Source organism: Stenella coeruleoalba, assembly GCF_951394435.1.
Source record: "Stenella coeruleoalba genome assembly, chromosome: 6".
Taxonomy (NCBI): Eukaryota; Metazoa; Chordata; class Mammalia; order Artiodactyla; family Delphinidae; genus Stenella; species Stenella coeruleoalba.
The window spans coordinates 15549354-15576076 of record NC_137151.1 but is presented as its reverse complement, the minus strand read 5'-3'; the positions used below and the strand labels follow the sequence as shown (position 1 = coordinate 15576076).

At 37.7% G+C, this 26723-nt stretch overlaps 1 protein-coding gene across 17 annotated transcripts in view; it reads left to right on the top strand.

The window, feature by feature from the left end:
* Positions 1–26723, top strand: part of DPP10 (dipeptidyl peptidase like 10) — a 1578941-nt gene that overhangs the window by 1250370 nt on the left and 301848 nt on the right. For all 17 annotated transcript variants that reach the window (XM_079923993.1, XM_079923994.1, XM_079923998.1 and 14 more), the window contains one exon: positions 18133–18207. In XM_079923993.1, coding sequence (XP_079780119.1) covers positions 18133–18207 — 75 coding nt within the window. The remainder of the gene's footprint in view (positions 1–18132; positions 18208–26723) is intronic.

Sequence of the window (26723 nt, the reverse complement as noted above, 5' to 3'; positions counted from 1 at the left end):
CATTTGCCTTATGTATTGAGGTGCTCCTATATTGGGTGCATAAATATTTACAATTGTTATATCTTCTTCTTGGATTGATGCCTTGATCATTATGTAGTGTCCTTCTTTGTCTCTTGTAAGCCTTTTTTTTAAAATATATTTTTTCTGATACAAGAATTGCTATTCTAGCTTTCTTTTGATTTCCATTTGCATGGAATATCTTTTTCCATCTCCTCACTTTCAGTCTGTATGTGTTCCTAGGTCTGAAGTGGGTCTCTTGTAGACAGCATATGTATAGGTTTTGTTATTTTATCCATTCAACCAGTCTATGTCTTTTGGTTGGAGCACTTAATACACTTACATTTAAGGTAATTATCGATATGTATGTCCCTATTACCATTTTAAAAATTGTTTTGGATTTGTTATTGTAGGTCTTTTCCTTCTCTTGTGTTTCCTGCCTAGAGAAGTTCCTTTAGCATTTGTTGTAAATTTGTGGTGCTGAATTCTCTTAGCTTTTGGTTATCTGTAAAGGTTTTAATTTCTCTGTCAAATCTGAATAAAATCCTTGCTGGGTAGAGTAATCTTCGTTGTAGGTTTTTCCCTTTCATCACTTTAAACATGTCCTGCCAGTCCCTCTGGCTTGCAGGGTTTCTGCTGCTAGATCAGCTGTTAACCTTATGGGGATTCCCCTGTATGTTATTGGTTGCTTTTCCCTTGCTGCTTTTAATATTTTTTCTTAGTATTTAATTTTTGATAGTTTGATTAATATGTGTCTTGGCGTGTTTTTCCTTGGTTTTATCCTGTATGGGACTCTCTGTGCTTCCTGGAATTGATTGCCCTATCCTTTCCCATATTAGGGAACTTTTCAACTATAATCTCTTCAGATATTTTCTCAGTCCCTTTCTTTTTCTCTTCTTCTTCTGGGACCCCTATATTTCGAATGTTGGTGCATTTAATATTGTTCCAGAGGTCTCTGAGACTGTCCTCAATTCTTTTCATTCTTTTTTCTTTATTGTGATCTGTGGTAATTATTTCCACTGTTTTATCTTCTAGGTCACTTATCTGTTCTTCTGCCTCAGTTATTCTGCTATTGATCCCCTTTAGAGAATTTTAAATTTCATTTATTTTGTTGTTCATCATTATTTGTTTGCTCTAGTTCTTCTAGGTCCTTGTTAAACATTTCTTGTACTTTCTCCATTCCATTTCCAAGATTTTGGATCATCTTTACCATCATAACTCTGAATTCTTTTTCAGGTAGACTGCCTAGTTCCTCTTCATTTATTTGGTCTGGTGTGTTTTTACTTTGCTCCTTCATTTGCTGTGTGTTTCTCTGTCTTCTCATTTTGCTGAACTTACTGTTTTTGTGGTCTCCTTTTTGCAGGCTGCAGGTTCGTAGTTCCCGTTGTTTTTGGTGTCTGCCCCCAGTGGGTAAGGTTGGCTCAGAGGGTTGTGTAGGCTTCCTGATAGAGGGGAGTGGTGCCTGTGTTCTGGTGAATGAGGCTGGATCTTGTCTTTCTGGTGGGCAGGTCCACGTCTGGTGTTGTGTTTTGGGGTGTCTGTGAACTTATTATGATTTTAGGCAGCCTGTCTGCTAATGGGTGGGGTTGTGTTCCAGTCTTGCTAGTTGTTTGGCATGGGGTGTCCAGCACTGGAGCTTGCTGGTCGTTGAGTGGAGCTGGGTCTTAGTGTTGAGTAGGAGATCTCTGGGAGGGCTCTCGCTGATTGATATTACGTAGGGCCAGGAGTTCTGTGGTGGTCCAATGTCCAGAACTCGGCTCTCCCACCTCAGAGTCTCAGCCCTGACTCCTGGCCAAGACCCTGTCAGCCACATGGCTCAATAGAGCTGATAGTTAGGGACTTCCCTGGTGGTCCAGTGGTTAAAACTCCATGCTTCAACTGCAGGGGGCACAGGTTCAATCTCTGCTTGGGGTGTTAAGATCCTTGGGTGTGTTGTGGGTTTTACTGTCTTTTTTAGGAAGAATTCACAGATAGGTAGAAAACTTGGGGCCAGTCCTGGTGGGCTGCCATTGCAGTATTTTTATTTGTTTAAATTTCACTTATTCTGCCACTGAATATTTGGGGTGGGGGATTGATAAAAATCTTTTTACCACCAAAATATCAAGGAGCTTATTTTCTCATTTATGTTTGAGGAAAGAGCTACGTGTTGGAAAAAAAAATAGAATGGCACAAGCAATCATTTGTTGGATAAAGACAACCAAAATTTCACCTCTTAAAATTTGAAATAAAGAAAGGTTATCAGGGTTTTCTGACCACCCAGGTGTTCCACATGCTGGCTATAATCATGGAGGCTTTATATGTTAAAAATCTGGCCTCAGACAAGGCATACAATGATGGCAGAGTAGGAAGACCCTGAACTCATCTCCTCTCACGGGCATACCAAAATTACAACTATTTACAGAACAACTATTGATAAGAAAGATCGGAATCTACCAGAAAAGATCTTCCACAACTAAAGATATAAAGAACGAATCACAAGACACCTGGGGGTGTGGGAAGAGTTATGGTATATTCAAGACCCATACCTCTGGGAGAGTGATCCACAAATGGGAAAATAGTTACAACTGCAGAGGTTCTCCCCAAGGAGCAAGGGATCTGAGTCCCGTATTGGGCTCCCCAGCCAGGGGCACCAGAGCAAGAATTGGAGCCCCAAAAATGTATGGCTTTGAAGGACAGAGGGGCTTACTTTCAGGTGATCCAGAGGACTGTGGGAAATAGAGACTCCACTCTTAAAGAGTGCACACACAATCTCACACACTGTGGGACCCAGGGAAGAAACAATAGTTTGAAAGAACTGTGGGTCAGACCTACCTGCTGATCTTGGAGAAGCTCCTGGAGAGGCAGGAGGTAACTGGAGCTCACCCTGAGGATATAAATACTGGCAGCAGCCATTTTGGGGACCTCCTTCTCTCATGTGGAAACTGATGCTGTCAAGGAATATTTTGGAATCCTCCCTCCTGCTTATTAAAGTCAGGACCCAGCCCTGCCACCCCCACCTTCCAGCCTGTAGACACCAGTACTGGAATCCCTCAGGCCAAGCAACCAGCTGGGTAGGGACACAGCCCCACATACCAGCAGACAAGCTGCCTTAAGACTCCCTGAGCCCATACCTTCCCCTGGACATGGCCGTGTCCACCAGAGGGTCCAGGACCGAGACCCACACACCAGTACACAGGCACTAGACCCAGGACCTCCAGGGCCCTGCAGCCAGAGACCCTGGGAACCACCTCTGCCCACCAGTGGGCAGGAATGATCCCCAGAACCCCCTGGGTCCTGGCCACACCCACCAGCCAGCCAGCTCTAGACTTGGAACCAGCCTCATCCACCAGCAGTCCAACACCAACTCTGTGACTCCTGGACCTAGAACCCAGCTCTGCCTGCCAGCAGGATGGCACTAGCCCCAGGACCTAACTTTACCCACTGGTGGGTGAGCACCTTGTACTCCTCTGCCTCGTTATATATCCCCACTCTCCAGTGAGCCAGCACCAACTTTGGTATACTGTAGAACCTGCAGCCAGCCATGTAAGGAACCGGCCTAACCCACCAGCAGGCCAACACTAAATCCAAGAACTTGGCCCAAAACCATCCACCCCAGAACCTAGTTCTGCCCCAGAGTGCACCAGCATTAGGGCTGCGGCCCCCAAGGGTTCCACAGCCAGCTGCCTTGTGACCTGGCCCCACCAACCAGTGGCTGGCAATCTCCACACAAGGCAGGGCCTGACAACCAACCAAACCAGGAGCCAGCGCCGCACTTACCAGACTGTCCACAGTAGTTAGCCCACTACAGCAGAAGAGCCCACACAGCCCACATAGGGGCATCCCTAGAGCATATAACTCTGGTGACCAGAGGGGTATGTGGTGCTGAGATGCAGAGGATGTCTCCTACAAAAGACCACTTCTCCAAGGTTGAGAAACCTAACCAACATACAAGAAATAGGAACAGCAAATTAAGCAAAGTAAGGTAACAGAGGAACATGTTCCAAACAAAGGAACAAGATAAAACCCCATAAGAACTAAATGAAATGGATAGAGATAGGTGATCTAACAGAATGAGTTCAAGGTAATAACAATAAAGATAATCAATGAACTTGAGAGAATTGATGAGCAGAGAGAGAAGTTATAAGTTTTTAACAAAGAGTTAGAAAATATAAAGAAGAACCAAATAGAGATGAAGAATGCAGTACTGAAACAAAACAAAAGAAACAAACAAACAAAAACACTAGAAGGAATAAACAGTATCTTAAATGATGCAGAGGAATGGATCAGCGAGTTGGAAGACAGAGTAGTGGAAATCACGAATGAACAGAAAAAAGAAAAAACGAATAAAAAGAAATAAGGACAGCTTAAGAGGCCTCTGAGACAATATCAAGCATAGTAATATTGATATTATAGGGGTTCTAGAAGGAGAAGAGATAGAGAAAGGGGCAAAGAACGTATTTGAGGACATAATAGCTTAAAACTTCCCTAACCTGGGAAGGGAAGCAGACACTCAGGTCCAGGAAGCACAGAGAGTCTCAAACAGGATCAACCCAAAGAGAACCACACCAAGGCACATTGAAATTAAAATGGCAGAAGTTAAAAATAAAGGGAGGAATATTAAAAGCAGCAAGGGAAAAGAGCGAGTTACCTGCCAGGCAACTCCCATTAGACTATTAGCTAACTTTTCAGCAGAAACTCTTCAAGACAGAAGGGTGGCACCGTATATTTAAAGTAATGAAAGTGAAAAACCTAAAACCAAGGAAACTACCCAGCAACACTTTTACTTGGATTTGAAGGAGAGATCAAAAGTTTTACAGACAAGCAAAAGTTAAGAGTTCAGCACCACCAAACCAGCTTTACAAGAGGTGTTAATGAGACTACTCTAAGTGAAAAAGAAAAGATCACAACCAGAGACGTGAATATTATGAAAGGAAAAAACTCATTGGTAAAGGCAAATATACAGTAAATATATTTTGGATATTAACCCCTTATTAGTCATATAATTTGCAAATATTTTCTCCCATTCAGTAGGTTGCCTTTTCATTTTGTCAGTGGTTTCATTTGCTGAGCAAAAGCTTTTAAGTTTAATTAGGTCCCTTTTGTTTCTTTTGTCTGAGGAGACAGATCCCCAAAAAATATTGCTACAATTTCTATCAAAGAGTGTTCTGCCTATGTTGTCTTCTAGGAAGTTTTAGGTCTTGTATTTAGGTCTTTAATCCATTTTGAGTTTATTTTTGTATATGGTGTGAGGAAATGTTCTAATTTCATTCTTTCACATGTAACTGTTCAGTTTTACCAGCACCACTTATTGAAGAGACTGTTTGTTCTCCATTGCATATTCTTAGCTCCTTTGTTGTATATTAATTGACCATAAGTGCGTGGGTTTATTTCTGGGCCCTGTATTATGTTCCATGGATGTGTGTGTCTGCTTTTGTGCCAGTACCGTGTTATTTTGATTACTGTAGCTTTGTAGTGTAGTCTGAAATCAGGGCACCTGATTCCTCCGGCTTTATTCTTTTTTTATTAAGTTTGCTTTGGCAATTTGTTGTCTTTTGTGGTTCCATATAAATTTTGCAATTATATGTTTCGTTCTGTGAAAAATGTCATGGGTATTCTGATAGGGATTCCATTAAATCTGTAGATTTCCTTGGATAATATGGGAATTTTAATGCTATTAATTCTTCTGATCCACAAACATTGGATATCTTTCCATTTCTTTGTATCAGCTTCAGTTTTCTTCATCAATGTTTTATTGTTTTCACAGTATAGGTCTTTCACCTCCTTGGCTAAGTTTATTCCTAGGTATTATATTCATTTTGATGTGATTTTAAATGGGATTGTCTTCTTGCTTTCTCTCTCTGATAGTTCATAAGTAATGTATAGAAAAGCAACAGATTTCTGTATATTATTCTTATATCCTGAAACCTTACTGAATTCATTTATTAGCGCTAAACTTTTTTGGTGGATACTTTAGGGTTTTCTATATATAGACTCATGTCATTTGCAAATAGTGAGTTTTATTCCTTCCTTTCCAGATTGGATGCCTTTTATTGCTTTTTCTTGTCTGATTGCTATGGCTAGGAATTTCAATACTATGTTAAATATAAATGGTGAGTGTGGGCATCCTTGTCTTGTTCCTGATTTCAGATGAAGAGCTTTCAGCTTTTCACTGTTGAGTATGATGTTGGCTGTGGGTTTGTCATAAATAGCCTTTTTATGTTGAGATATGTTTCATTTACACATTCTATTCTTTATAAAAGAAATAGTAATTAAAGATTCATTTCATAGAGATAATCTTACATCTTTATACTATGTATACACTTACATATTAAGTAAAACAAACAAACAAACAAATTCACATTGTAAGTTCCCTTTATTTGGAGCAAAGCATTTATGTTTATAATCTCTCCTTCAGTTTAATACTATTTTTACAATTCTGTGGCTTTCTTCTTTCTTATCATTTGTTATGTCCCATAATTTTTATATGTCCCTTAAATATTAACATTTGAGATTTTATAAATTATAGTATAATTACAAATAGAAATATTATTCTTAATCTCCCTCATTGACATGTTTAAGAACAATATAGTGAAAACATGGTTGGAAAAAATATATATAGTATATTGACCTATCTGATATGACAGTCACTAGCCACATATGGCTATTTAAATTTATTTTTAAATTAATTAAAATCATGTAAAATTAAAAACTCCATCTTTTAGTGACAACAGCCACATTTTAAACATTCAATATCCAAGTGTAACCAGTGGCTGCCACACCAGATGATGTTCATACAAAGCCTTTCCATTACCATAGGAAGTTCTTCTGCACAGTGCTGATATACATGTATATATAATAAAAATAAAAGTTTTCCTCCATATCACTCAGTACTCCTTTTTGAGGGTAGCCATGTACATATTTCTGCTCACCAAAAATGACTCCAGAAATATGTCTGTGGGTCTTCTTACATCTGTACATAAACAATATATCTCAAAATATATGCACTCATGTGTGTGTGGGTATTTAATTTCAACAGCATGGATGGTCTCCCCTTTTCATCTACTTAATAATATAACCTGAAGGTCTTTTTATATGAATGCTTTTGTTTTTCTCTAATATCATTTAACGAGTACATAGAATTCCCTTGCATAATGCACTACCATATATTCATTTCTATTATATTCCTGTAGATACACTTGGCAACCATTTTTGAAATATATTTGTAGGCTAAATTCATAGAAGTACTATTGCTGGGTCAAAAGAAATGTCAATTTGAAATTTAATAATATCAAATTGTATTAATCAGATCCACCAATAGTATATGATATTGCCTGTTAACCTACTCTGGCCATCACTAATATTGCCAACATATTAACTAGTATCAATTTGGCTGATGAAAAAATAGTACTTAATTGTTATATTGATTTGCAGTTATTTAATTATGAATGAGATTGAGCATTATCTTGTCATACGTGCCTTGACAATTGGTTCATTTTTTTCTATGAATTCCTTTGCATAACCTTTTATAATTGGGACTTTGCAAGTGAGACACATGTGCAGCAGCATTTCATCTTTACATATTTCTACTTAGCTTGAATCTCACTGGAATCATTCATTCACCACCATCTGCAAAGTCCAGTGAAAGTTTTTTTTGTATTTCAAATGTCTTATTAGACCTGTATCTATTATTAACTGGTGGAAGAAGGAATGAATAATGAGCGTTAGTGAAGGAGGAACAATGGGAGGATTTGTGAATAAATGTCTGTAATGAACTCATTTAGCTTTAAATACCTATTTAATATAAGAAGAACCATCTGCCCTATAAAGTGTTAGAAATGTACCTCTTAATTTTTCCCTCAGTTTTCAAAGTGAAATAAAATTAATACTAAAAAAAAGAAAAAAGAAGCGGGCAAACTAAAATCATTCTTCATGTCTTGGGCTTAATCTGACCTTTATCTGCCCATTTGAAAATGTGCAGAAAAAGGATTGATCTTAGCCTTCTGTATATTTCATTAAAAAATATTGAGGGCTTCCCTGGTGGCGCAGTGGTTGAGAGTCCGCCTGCCGATGCAGGGGACACGGGTTCGTGCCCCAGTCTGGGAAGATCCCACATGCCGCAGAGCGGCTGGGCCCGTGAGCCATGGCTGCTGAGCCTGCACATCCGGAGCCTGTGCTTCACAATGCGAGAGTCCACATCAGTGAGAAGCCTGCGTACCGCAAAAAAAAAAAAAAAAAAATTGAAATCTTAACATTTCTGAGAAAGGGACAATGCAAGAAATAAATTTTGGCTTTGGGACACTAAAATGCAAAGATTAGTAAATGACAGCTCAACTGAAACTAATTTGCCCTGGAAATGATTTTTATATCTATCCTTACATTTTTGGTGAATGTCTAACAGAGCTCCTAAGTGCAGCTGAAGAGACCCAGAAGTGTTTTCAACTGTGACTGCTAGATAAGAATAGAAGAACTGTTTTCTTACTTTAGAGCTGGGGATTTGGGCTCAAGACATTGGATCTGGAGGCAGCCCCTGATTGTTCCTTATCGTCATTCTATTGGATTTGACGTGATTTCACAGGACCTCTTTCTTTCCCTAGTTAAGCAGAAAGTTCTGTGCCACCAGGGAAGTAAATCTGAAGTTACTTTTTTCTTTTACTATTGCCCTTTGCTTTGGCAGATAAGGGTCAGTTATAGTATATCTGCTTATTAAATGGATAATGACAAATGAGAAGGAAGTGGAGAATCAACTTCTTTGTGAGTCCTGAGCAGGAGTAGTAGTCCACCTGTTAATATACTCAAGAAACATTGATGTTCAGAACTGAAAACCTGAGTCTTGTCATTCTTTGGTTTAGTTCAGATTCTTCCTCTGAATTGTCACATCCTATAATTTTTTTGTTTGTTTGTATCTTGTATCTATTATAATCTCATGTTAAAATTAGAGTTCACAGACAGATATTTTAGCATAGTAAAGAATACCAAGTGGTAAATGATAAAGGCATGGTGAAAAGCATTAGTTAACTGAAAAATATTAGTGTGTAATTAATATGAAAAAACTCCTCCAATTTTATTGAAAAATAAGCAAAATATTTAAATACACTGTTCACAAAAGAAACACATCATTGATAAACAGAGAAACAAATACTTCACATAATTTACAAACAGGAAAATGATAGTCAACAAAGAGATGTATTTTGCACCTATCCCACTGGCAAAGTTTAACTCTGACGTTACCAAGAACTGGAAAGAATGTGGAGAACAGGACGTCTTACACATTGCTAGCAGGAGTGTAATTTGTATTTTTACTTTGGGTAACAGTTTGTCATTTTGTGTGAAGCAGAACATTCACACACCCTACAACCCACAGATTTCTCCCTAGATAGATACACCATATGAAAATGGTTGCACATGTGCATCAAGAAAGAACACAAAAGTTTATTCAGTCATAGTTGCAAACAACTGCTGTTCTCCTCAACTGAGCTTAGGATCTATTAATAGACATTTCTGATTAAGTGAACAATAAAGAATGACCTTTAGCTTTGGACCATTAAAGTGCAAGTTTAGTAAATGACAACTCAACATTTAAACTAATTTGCTCTGGAAATTATTTTTTTGTATCCTTGGGTTTCTGGTGAATGTCTAACTCAGTTTGGTTATGTATATGTTTGCCTAAATGACATATTTAGTTGGTTTTGAACTTTTAATAGAGGAACCGGGCTGTCCATGATCTTCATATATGTCCTTTTATCACAGCATTCTGTTACTGGTTCATGCATATTTACATTTAGTTGTAGCTCACTAATTTTTATAGGATATTCCATAGTTTTATGTTATTTTCACATTATTGTATGGTTTGTCATTATTTTCATAGATTACAGCATATTTGTTGTTTATCTGATATTCAAGTTTAACTGGGCATGTTATATTTTTATTGGCTAAATTTATTACAAATGACACTCTGTCAAGAGACAAAAGTTATTATTAATCTAATTCTGTGCATCCAAGGTCCATTAAGATGAAAACAACAAATAAATATTATACTCTTTATATAAATAGTTTTATCAAAGATAAAAATAAGAGAGAAGGGGCTTCCCTGGTGGCGCAGTGGTTGAGAGTCCGCCTGCCGATGCAGGGGACACGGGTTTGTGCCCTGGTCCGGGAAGATCCCACGTGCCGTGGAGTGGCTGGGCCTGTGAGCCATGGCCGCTGAGCCTGCGGGTCCAGAGCCTGTGCTCCGCAATGGAAGAGGCCACAACAGTGAGAGGCCCACGTACCGCAAATAAATAAATAAATAAAAAGAGAGAAGAAAGTAAATATCTAACCTGATATTATTGAAGAATATACCAGAATTTATTAAATATCAATAAATAAGTTTCTTTTTAGTTACTAACGTATGTTCTCTCTTGTTCCTTGGGATTATCAATGGTAATGCTAAACTAATGATGTCGTACCAACTTTAAATGGGTCTTTGATCTATAAGAAAAATCGATCACCTGTCAACCAAAATTCAATCTTTACAGCACTAGTATTTTCCTATTTTTCTCTCATTTTTAAAGAAGATTCAGCCAGGTTAAATTTTTTTATGAAGCAATATTGGTCATTATATTTTCTCTTCTTTTTAAAAATATGAAAATTTCAAAGTTCTTGGTAGCCACTTCCTGGCCTATGAGAGATATAAAATCACATTACTGACACAAATTCTTGAAAAGTCCATATCATGTTTTAAAATAGTAACTATTAATTAGGTTTTCTCTCTAATATTTATCTGATAGAATATCATTGCAAAAATGTACTGAAGTAATTTGCTACTGGAAAAATCCAGTCAACTTGTCTTATAAGCATTGTATTGAACAAATTATATTAGGCCATGATTAGGAAAACTTATACAGAAATTCTAATGTGATATTTTTTGGACTTTCATAACTTTTAATTTCTTTCTATATGCTGTATTTTTTAGTGCATTACATTTAGTGCCTTACATTCTTTACCTGAATGTAATAACACCATTTAAGATAAATTATGTTTGAAGTATTGTGATTAGAAAACATTAAGACAATTTGAAGAATCAGATTAGCGTAACTCAACTTCAAAGGAATAATTTGTGTAAGTATGCACTTTACAATATTCCTTAACTTTCTTCTCCAGCCTAAGCTTTCTTAATTTGTTGTACTTGTTGCGGAGCACAGGCTCCGGACGCGCAGGCTCAGCGGCCATGGCTCACCAGCCCAGCCGCTCCACGGCATGCGGGATCTTCCCGGACCGGGGCACGAACCCGTGTCCCCTGCATCTGCAGGTGGACTCTCAACCACTGCACCACCAGGGAAGCCCAGTTTGTTATATTTTTGAGTGCAGAAATACTCACATTTTTCTCAAAGTCATCTTGTTGGCCCTTTTTTTAAAGTTATTAACAGAATTCAGAGACCATTAGTTTTACCTTCTATTAAAAATAAAAATTGTTTTTTAAATGTTTTAGTGTATGGACTGTGATCGAACTCAATAAAATATTAATTTGGCTGTTCACATTTATTGAGCAATAAAGATATATGTGAGACATTCTACATGGGTTAGTAAGTACTGATTTAATAGTCTTAAAAACTAGCTACTTGCACCATGGCATTTTCTCCATTGACTTTTTTAATAAAATATTCTAGAATCAATAAGATGCATGGTGCCAAGAAAAAATACTAGAGACGATCTATTATGTTTATACAACATGGATGTCCTAGGCATCACAAAGTAATATAATTCAGACACTATGCTAATTGGGTAGTTATGAAAAGAGAATATTAAAAAAAATAGAATAAAAGGTCTGATTTTTAAAAAAATCTTTGCATATAAACACAGTTATGGCTATAACAAACAAACATGGCTTTATTTAGAGCTGCAAGATAAAAAAAAAAAAACAGTCGCTCTGCCTCTTCCTTGTTTCTTTCATTTGAAGCCAGACAGAGAAAGAGAGTCCATCTTTGGTATCCCTTAAGAGACTGCGATTTGGTTTGCCTTCTTTTCTGCCTTCTTTCGACCTTCTTTTCCTTTTTTATCAATTGTATAGTAACCATTTCCCTCCTGCCATCCACTTAAGGTCAACTGGCTTTTTAAAATCTTTCCTCATGCTCATTTCATGATTATTTATAGACTGCATTGTAAAAGAGGCTTATTGACAATATATACTTAATCACATACTTGAAAAAATAATATTTTATTTTTCTAGAATAAGAGATGACTTTTCTAAACATTTTTTGTCAGTTATCAATAAGCTAAAATTAGATTAGGTAATGAGGGAAATTATAGCCAAATAAATTAAACATAATCTGTGTGTGTTTGTGTGTATATGTCTCTGTGTGTGTGTGTGTGTGTGTGTGTGTGTGTGTGTAGGATTTTGGTTGGGTGAGGTGGAGGGATCAGGAAAAAAAAGACCATAGGGTCCTCAAAGACCTACTTTCTTGTTTTCATCATTCTATATCTGTTGAAAATGTACCCACCTACACTTTAAGTTAGCGGATTCTCCAACTCAAGTTCTTGGACCAGTAATTTTTTTTTTTTTTTGTAATAGAGGTGCCTATATATATATAAATGCGGTACGCGGGCCTCTCACTGCTGTGGCCTCTCCCGTTGCGGAGCACAGGCTCCGGACGCGCAGGCTCAGCGACCATGGCTCACGGGCCCAGCCGCTCCGCGGCACGTGGGATCTTCCCGGACCGGGGCACGAACCTGTGTCCCCTGTATCGACAGGCGGACTCTCAACCGCTGCGCCACCAGGAAAGCCCACCTATACATACTTTTATCAACAGCATGTTACAAGATCTAGAATAACACTCACCTGAACTGTACTGTTCTTATGCATCTGTCATTTCTCAATCTTAAGGCAACCAAGTCTTCTACCAGCTTTTGTTCATTTTAATCCAATCTCTTGTTCTTCTCCTCTTGCTCATTCTTTTCTCAGCCTTAAGTTATACAAATGCATATTTTATATGTTATGGCACTTCTGACATTTACGTTTGTATTTAATGATTTCTTGCCATGATATTCAATATCTGACATCTTGGAACAGTCTAGTCCATTGTCTAGTTTTACCTCTAGTTATAATGTTTCTGACAAGAATGAATCATTGCCATGGAGCCTCTTAATAGGGGCATCACTGTGGCAGTAGATGTTAAATTAAGGTTCCAAACAACCCAAAAGAGCAATAATGGAAGTGATCAGTGATTAAATGAACTGCACATATAATTGTATACATATGACTCAGGCGAATCACTTGCACTGAAAAGGACAGAGAAGGCTTAAAGAGGGAGAATTAGAATGATATTTGAGAGAAATACAGCTTGAATAAAGAGCAGGGAGAGGTGAAGTTATTATGGCAGGTGGAACAGGTTTACTTATAAAAGTAATCGTAAACATTACTCATAATAACTGCATTGTTACTGATCCACTCATAGTAGAACATGTTGTTTGAGAGGTTTTGCTCCTTTTGTCTGATGAGAATGAATTTACATTGAATGTAAACTTTCATCTAATACTCCATAAAATTCCAGATATCTCTCTTAAACTCCAGGCTTATGTACAAAAAGCTTGAATATCCCCTATTGGATATCCCACTAAGATTAAAACCATAGCATATCTAAAATTGGTGTGTCTAAAATTTTCCTCAAAATATGCCTGGTTTTTGCTTTTTCCCAAGTTTGTTTGCAGTAGCAACATTCACCCAGTGATAAAAACATGAAAACCCCAAATTGTTTTGTACACTTTCTTCTTAGTCTTCAGATCTAATCAATAAATTCTTTTGTTTTTATCAGCAATCTCCCTTGCAGATGTACCCTCCTCCCTATGCCCTTGCATCTTTCTTAACTTCTTGACGTTGCTTGTCTGGATTGTCATGAGAGCTTCTTACCAGATCTCATTGACCTCAAGATGTCATCAGATCTAACTCACCCAACTGCCAGAGGAATCATTCTAAATTCAAATCTGATTCTGTTGCTTCCTTGGCTTTAAATTTCACCATTCATGAAAACAGTGATTAGCTTTGCCATATTCATGTTGGTAATAATACATGTATGATGTTAACACTAAGCCATGGGGTTAGCCCCACCTCTCTGGGAATCTTTTAAAACTACATGTACATTTGTAAAGGTTGTTCTCATAATGCAGTCTATAATTTCATTTAACTGGAAAACGTGGGATCACGAAGTTTTCACTTACATTACTACCGAGTATATGAAAAGTACACCACCTGTTTTTTAAATCTCATAGCATTGTTTCCACCCCCACCCCCACCCCCTTATCCTTATGTCAATTTTTGCTTTACCAAAATTAAGCAAACTAGCAGCCCCTAGGCAGAATCTGGTACACATATATGTTTCAAAGTATCGGGCTATAATTTAAGAATCATGAGATTGTAAATTAACAGCTTGATTTCCAGCTTATCTTGAAAAAAATTGGAAAGTTAGAAATACTGTATATAATTTCCTATAAGATAATGCTTATTTGAAGGTGAGGGGCTACTACCCCCTTTTGACAGCCTGACTGCTCCATTTGTCCTCAGTTTACTCAGCTGCTTTCTTCTACCACACATCCAGTCTTTTAAGGCATTTGGGGCAGAGAAACACAGTGCTTGTCTTATCCTGCCCAATATGAGATGGGAAAGATTCTAATGACTTTGTTTTTCGACTTTGTAGCACCTTCAGTGTTTATCATGGTGTTCATCTTATTTTGAATGTTCGATAAGTTAGTTTTGGTATAGTTGAATGATACATACAAATGAGGTGCTACAAAATCTTGCCAAGCTGCCTGAAAGCATGCATTTGTTTCTCAACTGATCAAATGTCTTTTCTCCCTTGTTAATTTGTTTAGTTAACCACCTGCGTATTTGTTTTCCTGTTTATCCCACCTTACTTGGCTTTAATCGAGTGTTCCTAGATGGCAGAGTTCATGCATTTTAATGCCCTTTGTTCAAAAATGCATTAGTAAGCATCATTGCCGAATAATACCGATAAACACATGTAGAAAATATTTCTGCATCCTTTTATTACAATAGTAATTAAGTGATTAACTATGTAGGTAACATAACAGCATTATTGGCAATAATAGACTTCCCAAAACACTAGTTTGAGGCCATATCAAGTTGAGACTCAACTGGAACTATATTAATGTCTGTAATTAGGGTCAGTGTAGACCAAGGGGTCTCCGGTGGCTGCTAGGAAGGATTAATCACCCAGATGCAACAGATGATAACATTAATGGCTTAGGTTAAGAGGGATTTGGCCCTTGACTAAGCGGCAAGGATGTGTTTCTTAGACGTGTATCATCAGCAAGTCTCTTTGCAGCACCACCCGTGCACAACTCTAAGTTCGAAGTTTCAGCAGCTTGGGCCTTTGAAAAGGTATTTGGAAAGTTTCCCAGGTTGTATGCTGCAGAAGCTGAAGGCAGTATAGTGATAATTAATAAAGTGCCAGACTGGATAATTGTAGGAACTGTAAAAGATACTAAAATGTTACCAGGGGCTCAGATGCACCTGTGAACGTGTGAAGTTAATTTGCGTGAGCAACGTTCCGTGAGAACGGATGGGGACGAGGGGGGTGAAATTTTTGTGAAATAATTCAGACTTCAGACAGGGTAGCTCTCTAAAACAAGAGAGAGAGAGAAAGAGAGAAGAGAGAGGAAAGGGGAAGGGAGGAAGGAAAGGAGGGAAGGAAGGGAGGAAGAGAGGAAAGGAGAAAAGAAAGAATCTCCTGTTGGCATAGGGCTTATGAAAGGAGTTCCTCCTGCATTCTTTCATTATATATACTTCTCTGTGACCTTGACAAAAGTTTAAGAACTGTATTATTAGAGTTTTCTTATTCCCATAGGACTGGAATGATGGCATTGCCCTTTCAACCAATTTTTAAATAACAATAAACCTCCTCTTGTGTAACAGTATACCTCCTGATACTGCAATGTGCAATGCTGAGTGAGAGGACCTTGTGTTCTATATGTCACCCTAAATCTCACACAGGCTAATATCTATCAAGTTTCAATATACAATAAGTTAATGAGAAAAAAAGAAAGGGTTAAAATGAAGATACCTCCCTCACAGCTTTGTCATGGGGCAGGAGGTGGGGGAATTATTGAGAACCACAGAATTCTAAGCAATTTCAGAGCTTATGACAGATGACAGATCAATGGTAGCCCTACTGTTGTGATTGTTGTTTGTTGTTGTTATTTTCATTATTATTGAAGTGGCTTTTTGAAAAAATGAAAAACGAATTCCGTGAGGTGAATTATTGCCAGTGATTATTCTGATCTTCTAAGTGGATGGTACAAGATGGATGTATAAAGGCAACACCTCTTCCAAATCAACGTTACCATGTACAAGTATTTTCTCCCAGAGTACTCCATTCTCTTGCATATCTGGCTCAGAAACGAACAGACCGTGCTATTTCAACAACAATTCTCTGGGTGACTTACAATTCAATTCATTCTGATACTAACTACTCAGAGTTAGTGAAGACCCCACGGGTTAAGGACTCAGTGCCTGCTCTCATTTCAGATATCAGCTTCAAGTCCTGAGACCCCAGGCTACTTGCATTTTTATTGGACTTGGTTTACAGATTTGGTGGTTCTCACAATCTCCCTTCAGATTTGATAATTTGCTAGAATGACACAGAAAGAACTATACTTATGATTACCGGTTTATTATAAAGAATATAAATGAAAAGCCAGATGAATAGGTAAATAGGGTGAATGGAGAAGGGTCCTAAGTACAGTCTGTCTCAGTGGAGTTGGGACACAGGTACATTGATATGTTTACTAACAAGGAAGCTTCTGCAAATCTCATGGTTCAGAGGTTTTCTACTGAGGTTTTGTTACCCAGGCCCGATTGATTAAATCATCGGCCATATGCTTGAACTTCAGCTCCAGTCCCACCACCCTCCCTGACCTCCAGGTAGGGTTCAAAGTTCTCGCTCTCTAATCAGGTGGCTGGTTCTTCTCCAGAAGCTATCTTGCCACTCTCCCCCGACCCCCAATCCTGGAGTCATCTCATTAACATAAACTGTGTGTTGTCAAAGAGGGCTAGTTATTAATTAACAAAAGACCCTTCTATCGCTCAGGAAATTCCAAGCATTTTAGAAGCTCTGTGCCAGGAACCAGGGGAAAAGACCAAATATATTTTTGATTATACCATGCAAACTTTGCCAGATATTGGTTCTTCTGAGTTTCTTGTCCTTTCCATTGTCTTTGGGAATTTCTAAGTACTAAAACCTTGACTTCACCCTTTTCTGTTTTTCTTAGAGACCAGTGTTGTTGAAACTGCCCAGACATAAAATGTATACAATTATTTATACCTGTATTTCTCTGCAAAAACCATACAAATTAGTTTGCTTAAAATCCATGTACAGTTTATTTTATTTTTTTGTTTGCGTTTTGTAGGCTTTTGTTGCAGCAACTCAATTTGCTTGCCTTCTCTTTAGATATGAAATTACATGTAATCTCTTTCCCAAATAAAACCATTTTCCCACTCTCAGTGTATTTATCCTTCACTTTACGTTCAAGTCTTTCTAACATTGGATTTATTCAGTGGTAAAATAAAAAGCTCAAAATTAAACATGTGTAGTGCATTTGTTTATATTTCTATACCATATATACATATTGAGTATAATCAGTTATGTATTTGTGTTTTAATCTGCCTCACTCTGGGAGTTTCCTTTAAGGAGATTTTGTCTTTAACATATGTCTTTTTAAAAATACAAATATACAACCTGAGAAAAAACAGAAGTGCAGAGACAGAAAATCATGACACCACAGAATGCCACTATTTCTTTTCCTTTTGATTAATCCAACATGCAAATATAAAAGCATTTTGGTTACTTAAGAAGTTCAATGATGTTTTGCTTTTTTATTCTTATAAATGAAAATATTAACTTAGTCTTTAAGTGATAACATGTAGGGGAGATACGTTAGCAAAACTTTTCTTAATGAAGTGTCTAATATAGCCTCTCCAAGTTTCTATATCCATCTGTAAGGTCCTACATATGTACATGCCTGTGCATACTTATAATATGAACAAGAAAGCCTATTTTACAATGTTATGAGGAGAATGGACATCTTTTTTTATACTTACATATCCAAATGCATGTCAATCTTTCCATTATTAAGCTCTTTAAAATAATTGTTTCTTTTTATTTCTAGGTAACCTTCAAAGCATCAAGACATTCAGTTTCACCAGATTTAAAATGTGTTCTTCTGGCATATGATGTCAAACAGGTAAAGGAGTGATCTTTGAAGAAAATTTTTTCATTGTGTGTTGCATTCAAGTGACAGTTCATAGTTGTGTTGCGTTCAAGTGAGAGTTCATAGTTTTCCTTGGTCATCTACTCAACTAGAGAAAATTTGACATATCCGGTAGGTGCAGGTGAATACTGATAACCGATATTGCACAAGAGAGTTTTGGCAACAATGTCCTTTCTTCCACACCCAGCTAGCAAATAACTGGAACGATCTGCTAGGTGCCTGTACTGGTCCAAGTTCATCGCTTTTAAAGGAGAGTGTGGCAGAGCTTAGCAAATCCAAAAAATGGGGGCTTTTGACAATTCCAGGATACGCCTTAATATCTACTTGTGTTGTATGTATATGTAGATTAAGGGGTTTCCTAATGGCTGTGCCTGAGCTGCAGTGTGTATTGTGGGAAGAGCTGGTGAAAATATTGATTCAGTTTATGGTCAAAGGATTCTTTGTTGGTGTTTGAGCATAAGCCTTGTGGTTGTGGAAATTTCTAAAAGTGGGGCAAGGCAAGAATCAATTCTGAACAAATAAAGTGTTCTAACTGCAATTAGTATTTCATTATTCCATGTCAGCTCTATAGCACAATTAGAGCCATATGTATGGTTGTGGAGTATTTTTACTCAGATATAATTTGCACTGTTAAAAAGCAAAGTAAATGTTGAAAAGGCAATTCAGCAGATTAGCTTCTGTAGAAAATAAATGATTTTGAAAATTATTCAAGAATGTTTTGTGTGCTTTAAGGCAGACCATAAAAATTTATAGACAAAGCAGGAAACCTCATATAATGCATTGAAACCTTTCGAGCACATGAAATTTTACTATTCAAAGGACCTTCTACTTGATGGTTTTAGTCTTTTGAAATATACATGTGTTATATTTTTAGACAAGTTTGTATTTCTTATTTAAAATAATTAATTTACACTACAAAAGGCTGGGAGACTGTAATCAAAGCCATCTTTTTCCTGTTACAAATCTTGGCCCTTTTCCTTTACCTTTGTTCTGTGTTCTCTCTACTCATTGGGATTTTGAAAAACATGTAAGAGTTGGAAAAGTGCTTGAGCTTTATAACCAAACTATTGCAGCATCCTCAAGTTTTTAAAACAATATTTATCTAAAGAGTTTTAACTTAAAATGACTGCTATATTAAAATGATAATAAACTTTAAAAAAAATCAGGTTTCAGTAGCTACAATTTGTTTTATTCTGTTTCATTGATCTATGTGTCTATCCTTCTGCTAGTTCCACAAAGTCTTCTCTTATTTTGGATATTTTACATAAATAGAATCATCCAGTATATGACTGTTGTCTGGCTTCTTTCACTTCGTATAATGCTTTTTAGATTTATCCACATTATAATATGGATTAGTACTTCATTCCTTTTTTACGGTTGAATACTATTTCATTGTATGTATGTACTACATTTATTCATTTATCCATTAAAGGATGCTGGGGTTTTTTCCACCTTTTGGCTGTTATGAATAGTGTTGTTGTAAGCATTTGTGCACAAGCATTTTTTTTGAGTACCTGTTTTCAACTTTGGAGATAAATATTGAGGTGTGGAATTGCTGGGTAATGTGATAATTCTAGGTTTATCTTTTTGAGAAACCACCAAATCACTTTCTAAAATGGCTGCACCATTTTACATTCCCACGGGCAGTGTGCAAGTGTTTCAGTTTCTCTGTATCCTTACCAACAGTTGTTATTTTCCATTCTTCTTATTGGAGCTATTCAAATGTATATGAATTGATATCTCATTGTGGTTTTGGTGTATACCTCCCTAATTAGACTAATGATGTTAAGCATATTTTCATATGTTTGTTGGCCTTCTGTGTTTCTTCTTTGGAAAATGTCTATTCAAGTCCATTGCAGTTGTTTTTTTTTTTTTCTTTTTGTAGTTGAGTTTGAGAGCTGTTTAGATATCCTGGATAGAAGACCCTTATCAAATATATGATTTGCAAATATTTTCTTCCACTCAGTAGATTGCTTTTTCACTTTTTTGATAATGTCCTTTGGTGCATAAATTTAAAAAATTCTGATGAAGTATGATTTATCTATTTTTGTCTCTTGTTACTCATGCTTTTGGTACCATATCTAAGAATACATTGCCAAATTCAAGGTCATGAAGTTGTACCCTTATGTTTTTTTCTAAGAGTTCTATAGTTTCAGTTCTTATATTTAGGTTGTTGATATATTTTGAATTATTACTTTTTATTGTTTGAGATAGCCTTAAAAACATTTTAAGGTTCCTGTTATATACTGAAAAACCGTTTCAAAATGGTTTTGTTGGTTTATACTGCCCTTAGGTAATACATAGCCTGTTACATTGACATATATACACTACCATGTGTAAAATAGATAGCTAGTGGGAAGCTGCTGCATAGCACAGGGAGATCAGCTCGGTGCTTTATGAAGACCTAGAGGGGTGGGATAGGGAGGGTTGGGAGGGAGGCTAAAGAGGGAGGGGATATATGTATATGCATAGCTGATTCACTTTGTAGTACAGCAGAAACTAACACACCATTGTAAAGCAACTATAGTCCAATAAAGATGAAAAAACAGAGTAATTATTAAATTGATAGATTATGTATAACCTAACTACTAATTTTGAATGCATACACAACCCCCCCCACATTCACACACATACACACAATAAGTATTGGTGTTATATTACTATGTAATAAATCACCCCAAACTTAGTGACTTAAAAAAAAAATTACTGTTGTTCACAGTTTGTGTGTATCAGGAATTTGGGATTGGCTTAAGTGGGAGGTTCTGGCTTTAATGATGTTGCAATCAGGTATCAGCTGGGGCTGCAGTCATCTGACAGCTTGACTGAGGCTGGAGGATAGACTTCCAAGGTAGATCTCTCACATGGGTGGGTAATTGGTGCTTGCTGACGTCATGAGGCCTCAGGTTTCTCCACATGAAACTCTCTACAGTGCTACTTGAGTGTCCTCATAACGTGGCACTTGGAGTATCCCAGAGTGAGTAGCGCAGAAGATAAAGGTAGGGATTTCAGTGCCTTGCCTGATCTCTCTTTGGAAGTAACCTGTTATTTTCACCATGTATGTATATTTTTTTTGTCACACAAGTCAGCTCTAATTCAGTGTTGGAGGGGGCTACCAGAGGGTGAGGATTTGGGGAGGCCATCTTAGAGGCTGACTAACATAGTCCCCAAATATTTCATATTCATCCTATGTGAAGTATACTCAAGGCCCCCCAAATTTTTATGCATTACAGCCCAGCATTTTAATCAAGGAGATCAATCTCCTTAGGCATGGTTTCTTGACTGTAGTCCCTTGAGTATATTTATATATTCATATATAAAATTAAATATGCTCAATATATATCCATATGTTTGTATCCATATAAATACTATAAAGATACACATGTATTTTAATATGTATTTAAATACCAATTTGACTATTATTTTCAGGTTTTTTTTTTTTACTTTTATTGTGAATAACATTTATTTACTCCGTTCGTTTATCTTTTGTAGTCTTAGTATTTCTTTAAACATCTATGTGTATAATTCAATCATTAGTTTTATTGTCCTTTCTTTAAATATATCACTGATTTTTTGGTTTTAATTATTTTTTGACTTGGAGAAATTATGAATTTTGTGAATTTTTATCTTTCACTTTGTTGTGTTTATTTTTGTTCTAAGCTTAGAGAAATGCCCACCAATGTGATAAATATAAACTTGTTTTTTTTTATATATTTTATGCATAAACATTCATTCTATTTTAGTCGCAATTGTTTATGGTGACAAGTGATCAAAACCTCTCTTTCTAATGATCATAGTAATAAAAAGACCTATCGTTCCTATGAGTGAATTCATCATGCCCAGTCTTTGGAGGGGCAAGACTCCGAAGGGACATTTTTGATGTATTACTGGAAAACCACCCAACACAATAAACGGTTTCATGAATGCCATACCTGTCCTCAGTTTCCCCATGACTATAATGAAGAGGGAAGAAATATGAATGCTTCTCAAACTTTCTCAAATTTACTGTCCTGAACAATGTCCTGGTCATGTGATAATAATCCTGCCTCTGGGATCCTGTGCAGGAGCCACTATACAGGATCTAGTACTGTTATTTTGGAGTCAGAGGAGCTTGCTGGGGAGAGCTAATTTAGTTTTATTTCCCTACTGATATTCTCAATTTGAATCAAATATCAATAATTTAGTGTAGGCCAAATTTAGAAAGTGCCTTTTAGGTCAACAACTGAGTTCTTCTGTGTGTAACCTGTGGGCTACGCATGTTGAATCACGCTAATCTGTGGGTTACCAATGTTGAAATGCTTTATTCAGAGCTTAAGTTGGCATCATCATCGTGTCTGAGCGATGAAGAGTATGATTCTGACTTTTTTCTTAGCTTTATTTTTATTTTTTCTTAGCTTTTTGCATGTTAACGATACTATTTTAACAAACACTACAATGATGTGCAATTTTAGTACAGTAAGTTCCCTACATATGAACGAGTTCTGTTCCAAGAGTCCAATTTGTTCATAAGTCCAACAGAGTTAGCCTAGGTACCCAACTAACACAATCGGCTATATAGTACTGTACTGTAATAGGTTTATAATACTTTTCACACAAATAATACATAAAAAACAAACACCAAAAATAAAGAAAACATTGTTAAGCTTACAGCACAGGACCTTGAAAAGTACAGTAGTACAGTGCAACAGCTGGCATCCAGGGGCTGGCATCTAGTGAACAGGCAAGAAGTGTTACTGACTGGAGGAGGGAGAGGAGGTGGGAGATGGTAGAGCTGAAGGATCCTCAGCAATAGGAGATGGAGGGCAGGCTGCAATGTCACTCACGCCTGACGCTGATGGCACAGGTTCTGGTTCCTTGCTGGATTCACTTCTATCTACGCTCTTGAGAAAGCGATCCAGTGATGTCTGGGTGGTAGCTCTTTTTTTCTCGGCATAGATGACAGGGTAGCACTGGATTGTATTCTCAATGGCTGCTGCATCCTTCACGTACCGTTCTACATTCGGGTATGGCTCAAAAACTCACAGTGCCTCCTCAAATAAAGAAAATCCCCGTGCCATTTCCTGCGTCCTGAATCTCTTCGGTTCTTCAGTTACTTCTCCCTCTTGTCTCTCTTCGTCTTTTCTCTGGGCCTCCAATTCCTGCTGCTTCTTAGCGGTAACACCTGCATCACCACTGCTTTTACGCCTGCTTCCAGACATCGTGGGCTTAAAATAAAGATACTGTACTACTGTACTCTATACAGTACTGTACAGTAAAGTACACAAAAGCACAACCACTTGTAGAGGATGCATGCACACGACAATGTACACCAGACACATGAACTAACTTAACGTGATTGGACATGGGAATGCATGTTAGCATCTTTGAAAGTTCACAGCTTGAAGCTTCTTATGTAGGGGACTAACTGTATCCATAGTCATAAAGCAATTACGATTACTAATATAGGTTTATGGACAGTTTTTGAAGATTCTGCATCAGGAGTTGCATGCTAAATAAATCATGGAAACTATAAGCCAATAATTTTTTAGTCCTTTGCAAAGAAGACAAAATAATATTCATTTTTGTATCAATGTCAATTTTATTGAACTTAGGCTGAATCTCTTCTGTTGAGATGTACAACTATTAATTAATTCTAATATGATTAATATGAAGACTATTTCCCCCATGCAAATTATTTGTGTTCTACAACATCAAAAAGGTAATTTGAACAAAGTGAGAAGCTGCTTTTCTTTTTCTGGCCAGATTAATGTTTCTCATATTTTGAGCCTATAGCATGGTTCCTAGGTTGTTCTGCTCCACAGAATTTGAGAATGTTTTGTGCCTGTTGTCTACAGGAATCTGTGGACAGATCAAGGTAAATGATATTCTCCTGTAAGACTCTTACAGATAAATGGGGGAAACAGGGAGAAAAGATTGTTTATGATTGGAAGGAAAGATGAGTCTTCCTGTAGGAAGGTAGAGAATGCTGCAGGGGCACTTTGGGGTGACCTTGTGATCCTTAAGACCGTAAGAGTGATATTTATTCCGTTTGCTGCAAAAGGAGAAGTCTACTGGCAATGGTAGAGCTTAAGTCTGGCTGCCCCTGCTGAAGTGCTTTTACTTGCGGCCGGGAAGCTTCCTGATAGTTTGTTTTTTTATGCCCAGACTACTTGTCACAATTGCAGGAACTGTCAGACCCATATCACTTGGTGACCCTGTTTACACAGAAGCTGACACCAAAGCAAAGCAAACTTAAAAACCTCCAGGTGATGTCCCAGAAATGCTGGAGAAAGGAGCAGGAAATCAGATTGATCATTTTCCTCTTTTTTTTTTTTTTTTTTTTTTTTTGCGGTACGCGGGCCTCCCACTGCTGCGGCCTCCCCCTGTTGCAGAGCACAGGCTCCGAACGCACAGACTCAGCGGCCATGGCTCACGGGCCCAGCCGCTCCGCGGCACGCGGGATCCTCCCAGACCGGGGCACAAACCCGTGTCCCCTGCATCGGGAGGCGGACTCCCAACCACTGCGCCACCAGGGAAGCCCTTTCCTCTTTTTTTAAAAGAAGATATTAAACTTGCATAATCAAAGGGAAAATAAATAAACAAAACCAAAATAAATCTCACCTCATATATCCAGATTGTTGAGTTTATCCAACTATGTTTTAGGATGTAACAATATTTGAGAGAAATATTTCTAAAATAAGTGGTATATTTTCTGCATTATTAGACCAAGGAAAGAGAACTCACTAAATACTTTTCTCCTTGGCTCATGGCTATCATTATGAACACTGATTACTCTGCAATAACTCAGCAGGAAACCTGCCTGGTTTCTCACATCTGTGTCCTTGTCTGAAGGATGGGGTACAGAAGAATGAAGAGCCTGGAGAGAAAGACAAGTACTGTATGGTATCACTTATGTGTAGAATTTAAAAAATACCAACTTGTTAAAACAGAATAAAATGGTGGTTACCAGGGGATGGCGGGTGGGGGAAGAGGACAGATGTTATTTTAGGGGACAAACTTACAAGGAGTAGTAAACAAGCCCTAGAAATTATAATGCACAGTACAGTGAATATAGACAACAGTACTGTATGAGAATCATCAAACTTGCTGAGACTAAAAATTATTGCAAATACCTAAAAAGAAAGTGTAATTCTGTAACATGATAGAGATGCTAATTATTGCTACAGTGGCAGTCATATTACAATATATAAATGAACATGTACACATTAAACTTATACAATGATATAGGTCAAAATATATTTCAATTTATAAAAATGAGGGGATAGTGTGTTTAAGTCATCTCTTGTTGGAAGGAATGTCATAGCCCAGGTTCCCTTCAATCACTCCTCTTCCTTTTAATCAGTTTCCCACACTCAAGCTAAGCTGATCTTTAAAATCTGATTGTCATCCACTGTTTAGAACCTTCCTAGGCTTCTTGGGATAAAGAAGTCATAATAGCCTACAAGGCCCTGCCTGCCGTTTTAGCCTCACCTTCCACAAACCACCCCCAACCTGTTCTCAGCACTTCTGGGATTTCCTTCAGTTCTTCGAAACACCATGCCCCTCCCATCATCGGGCTTTCACTACTCTTCTGCCTGGAACAAGTTCCTACCCCTTTCTTCATATTGATAATTTGTACTTATTCTTTAGATGCCAACTCAAGCATACGTGCCTTAAACATCAAGGCTGTTCCATTTGGCTGTTCCAAATCAAGGCTGATTTGGTCATATTTCCCTATTACAAGTTTCATGGTACTCTCTCTCCCCACTGTAGAATTTATCACAACTATAATTGTGTCTAACACAATGCCTGACACAGTGTTACTCAAAAAAAAAAAAAAAGAGGGCTTCCCTGGTGGCACAGTCGTTGAGAGTCCGCCTGCCGATGCAGGGGACACGGGTTCGTGCCCGGTCCGGGAGGATCCCACGTGCCGCGGAGCGGCTGGGCCCGTGAGCCATGGCCGCTGGGCCTGCGCGTCCGGAGCCTGTGCTCCGTAACGGGAGAGGCCACAACAGTGAGAGGCCCGCGTACCGCAAAGAAAAAAAAAAGAATAAATAGAAACATAATTTATGAATTAATAAACAAGAACCTCCACCAAACTTTTCCTTGAAGTGCCAGGCAAGGGTCAGTTGCCCTTCTCTGTGCCTTTATGGCATGTGGTACATACTTACCTCTCAATATTTCTGTCATTGCGTTGAACACGACCATTTATGTGTACATCTCCTTGACTAAACTATAAGACCCTTAAAGTCAAGAACTTTGCTTTATTCCTTTTAAAGCCCACAGGGTTTTCTGCAGTGAATGGCGTATTGTAAACACTTAGTCAATGTTTGTGAAACTAAAACAGTGATTATCAATCTTGGCTGCACATCAGAATCACCTGGAGAGTTGAGTTCCACCCTGCAGAAATCCTGATTTAATTGTTTTGGGATAGAGCCCAAACACTGGAGTTGTAAAAACTCCCCAGGAGACTGTAATGTCAGCCAGGCTTACAGTCCACTGAATTTAAGTGA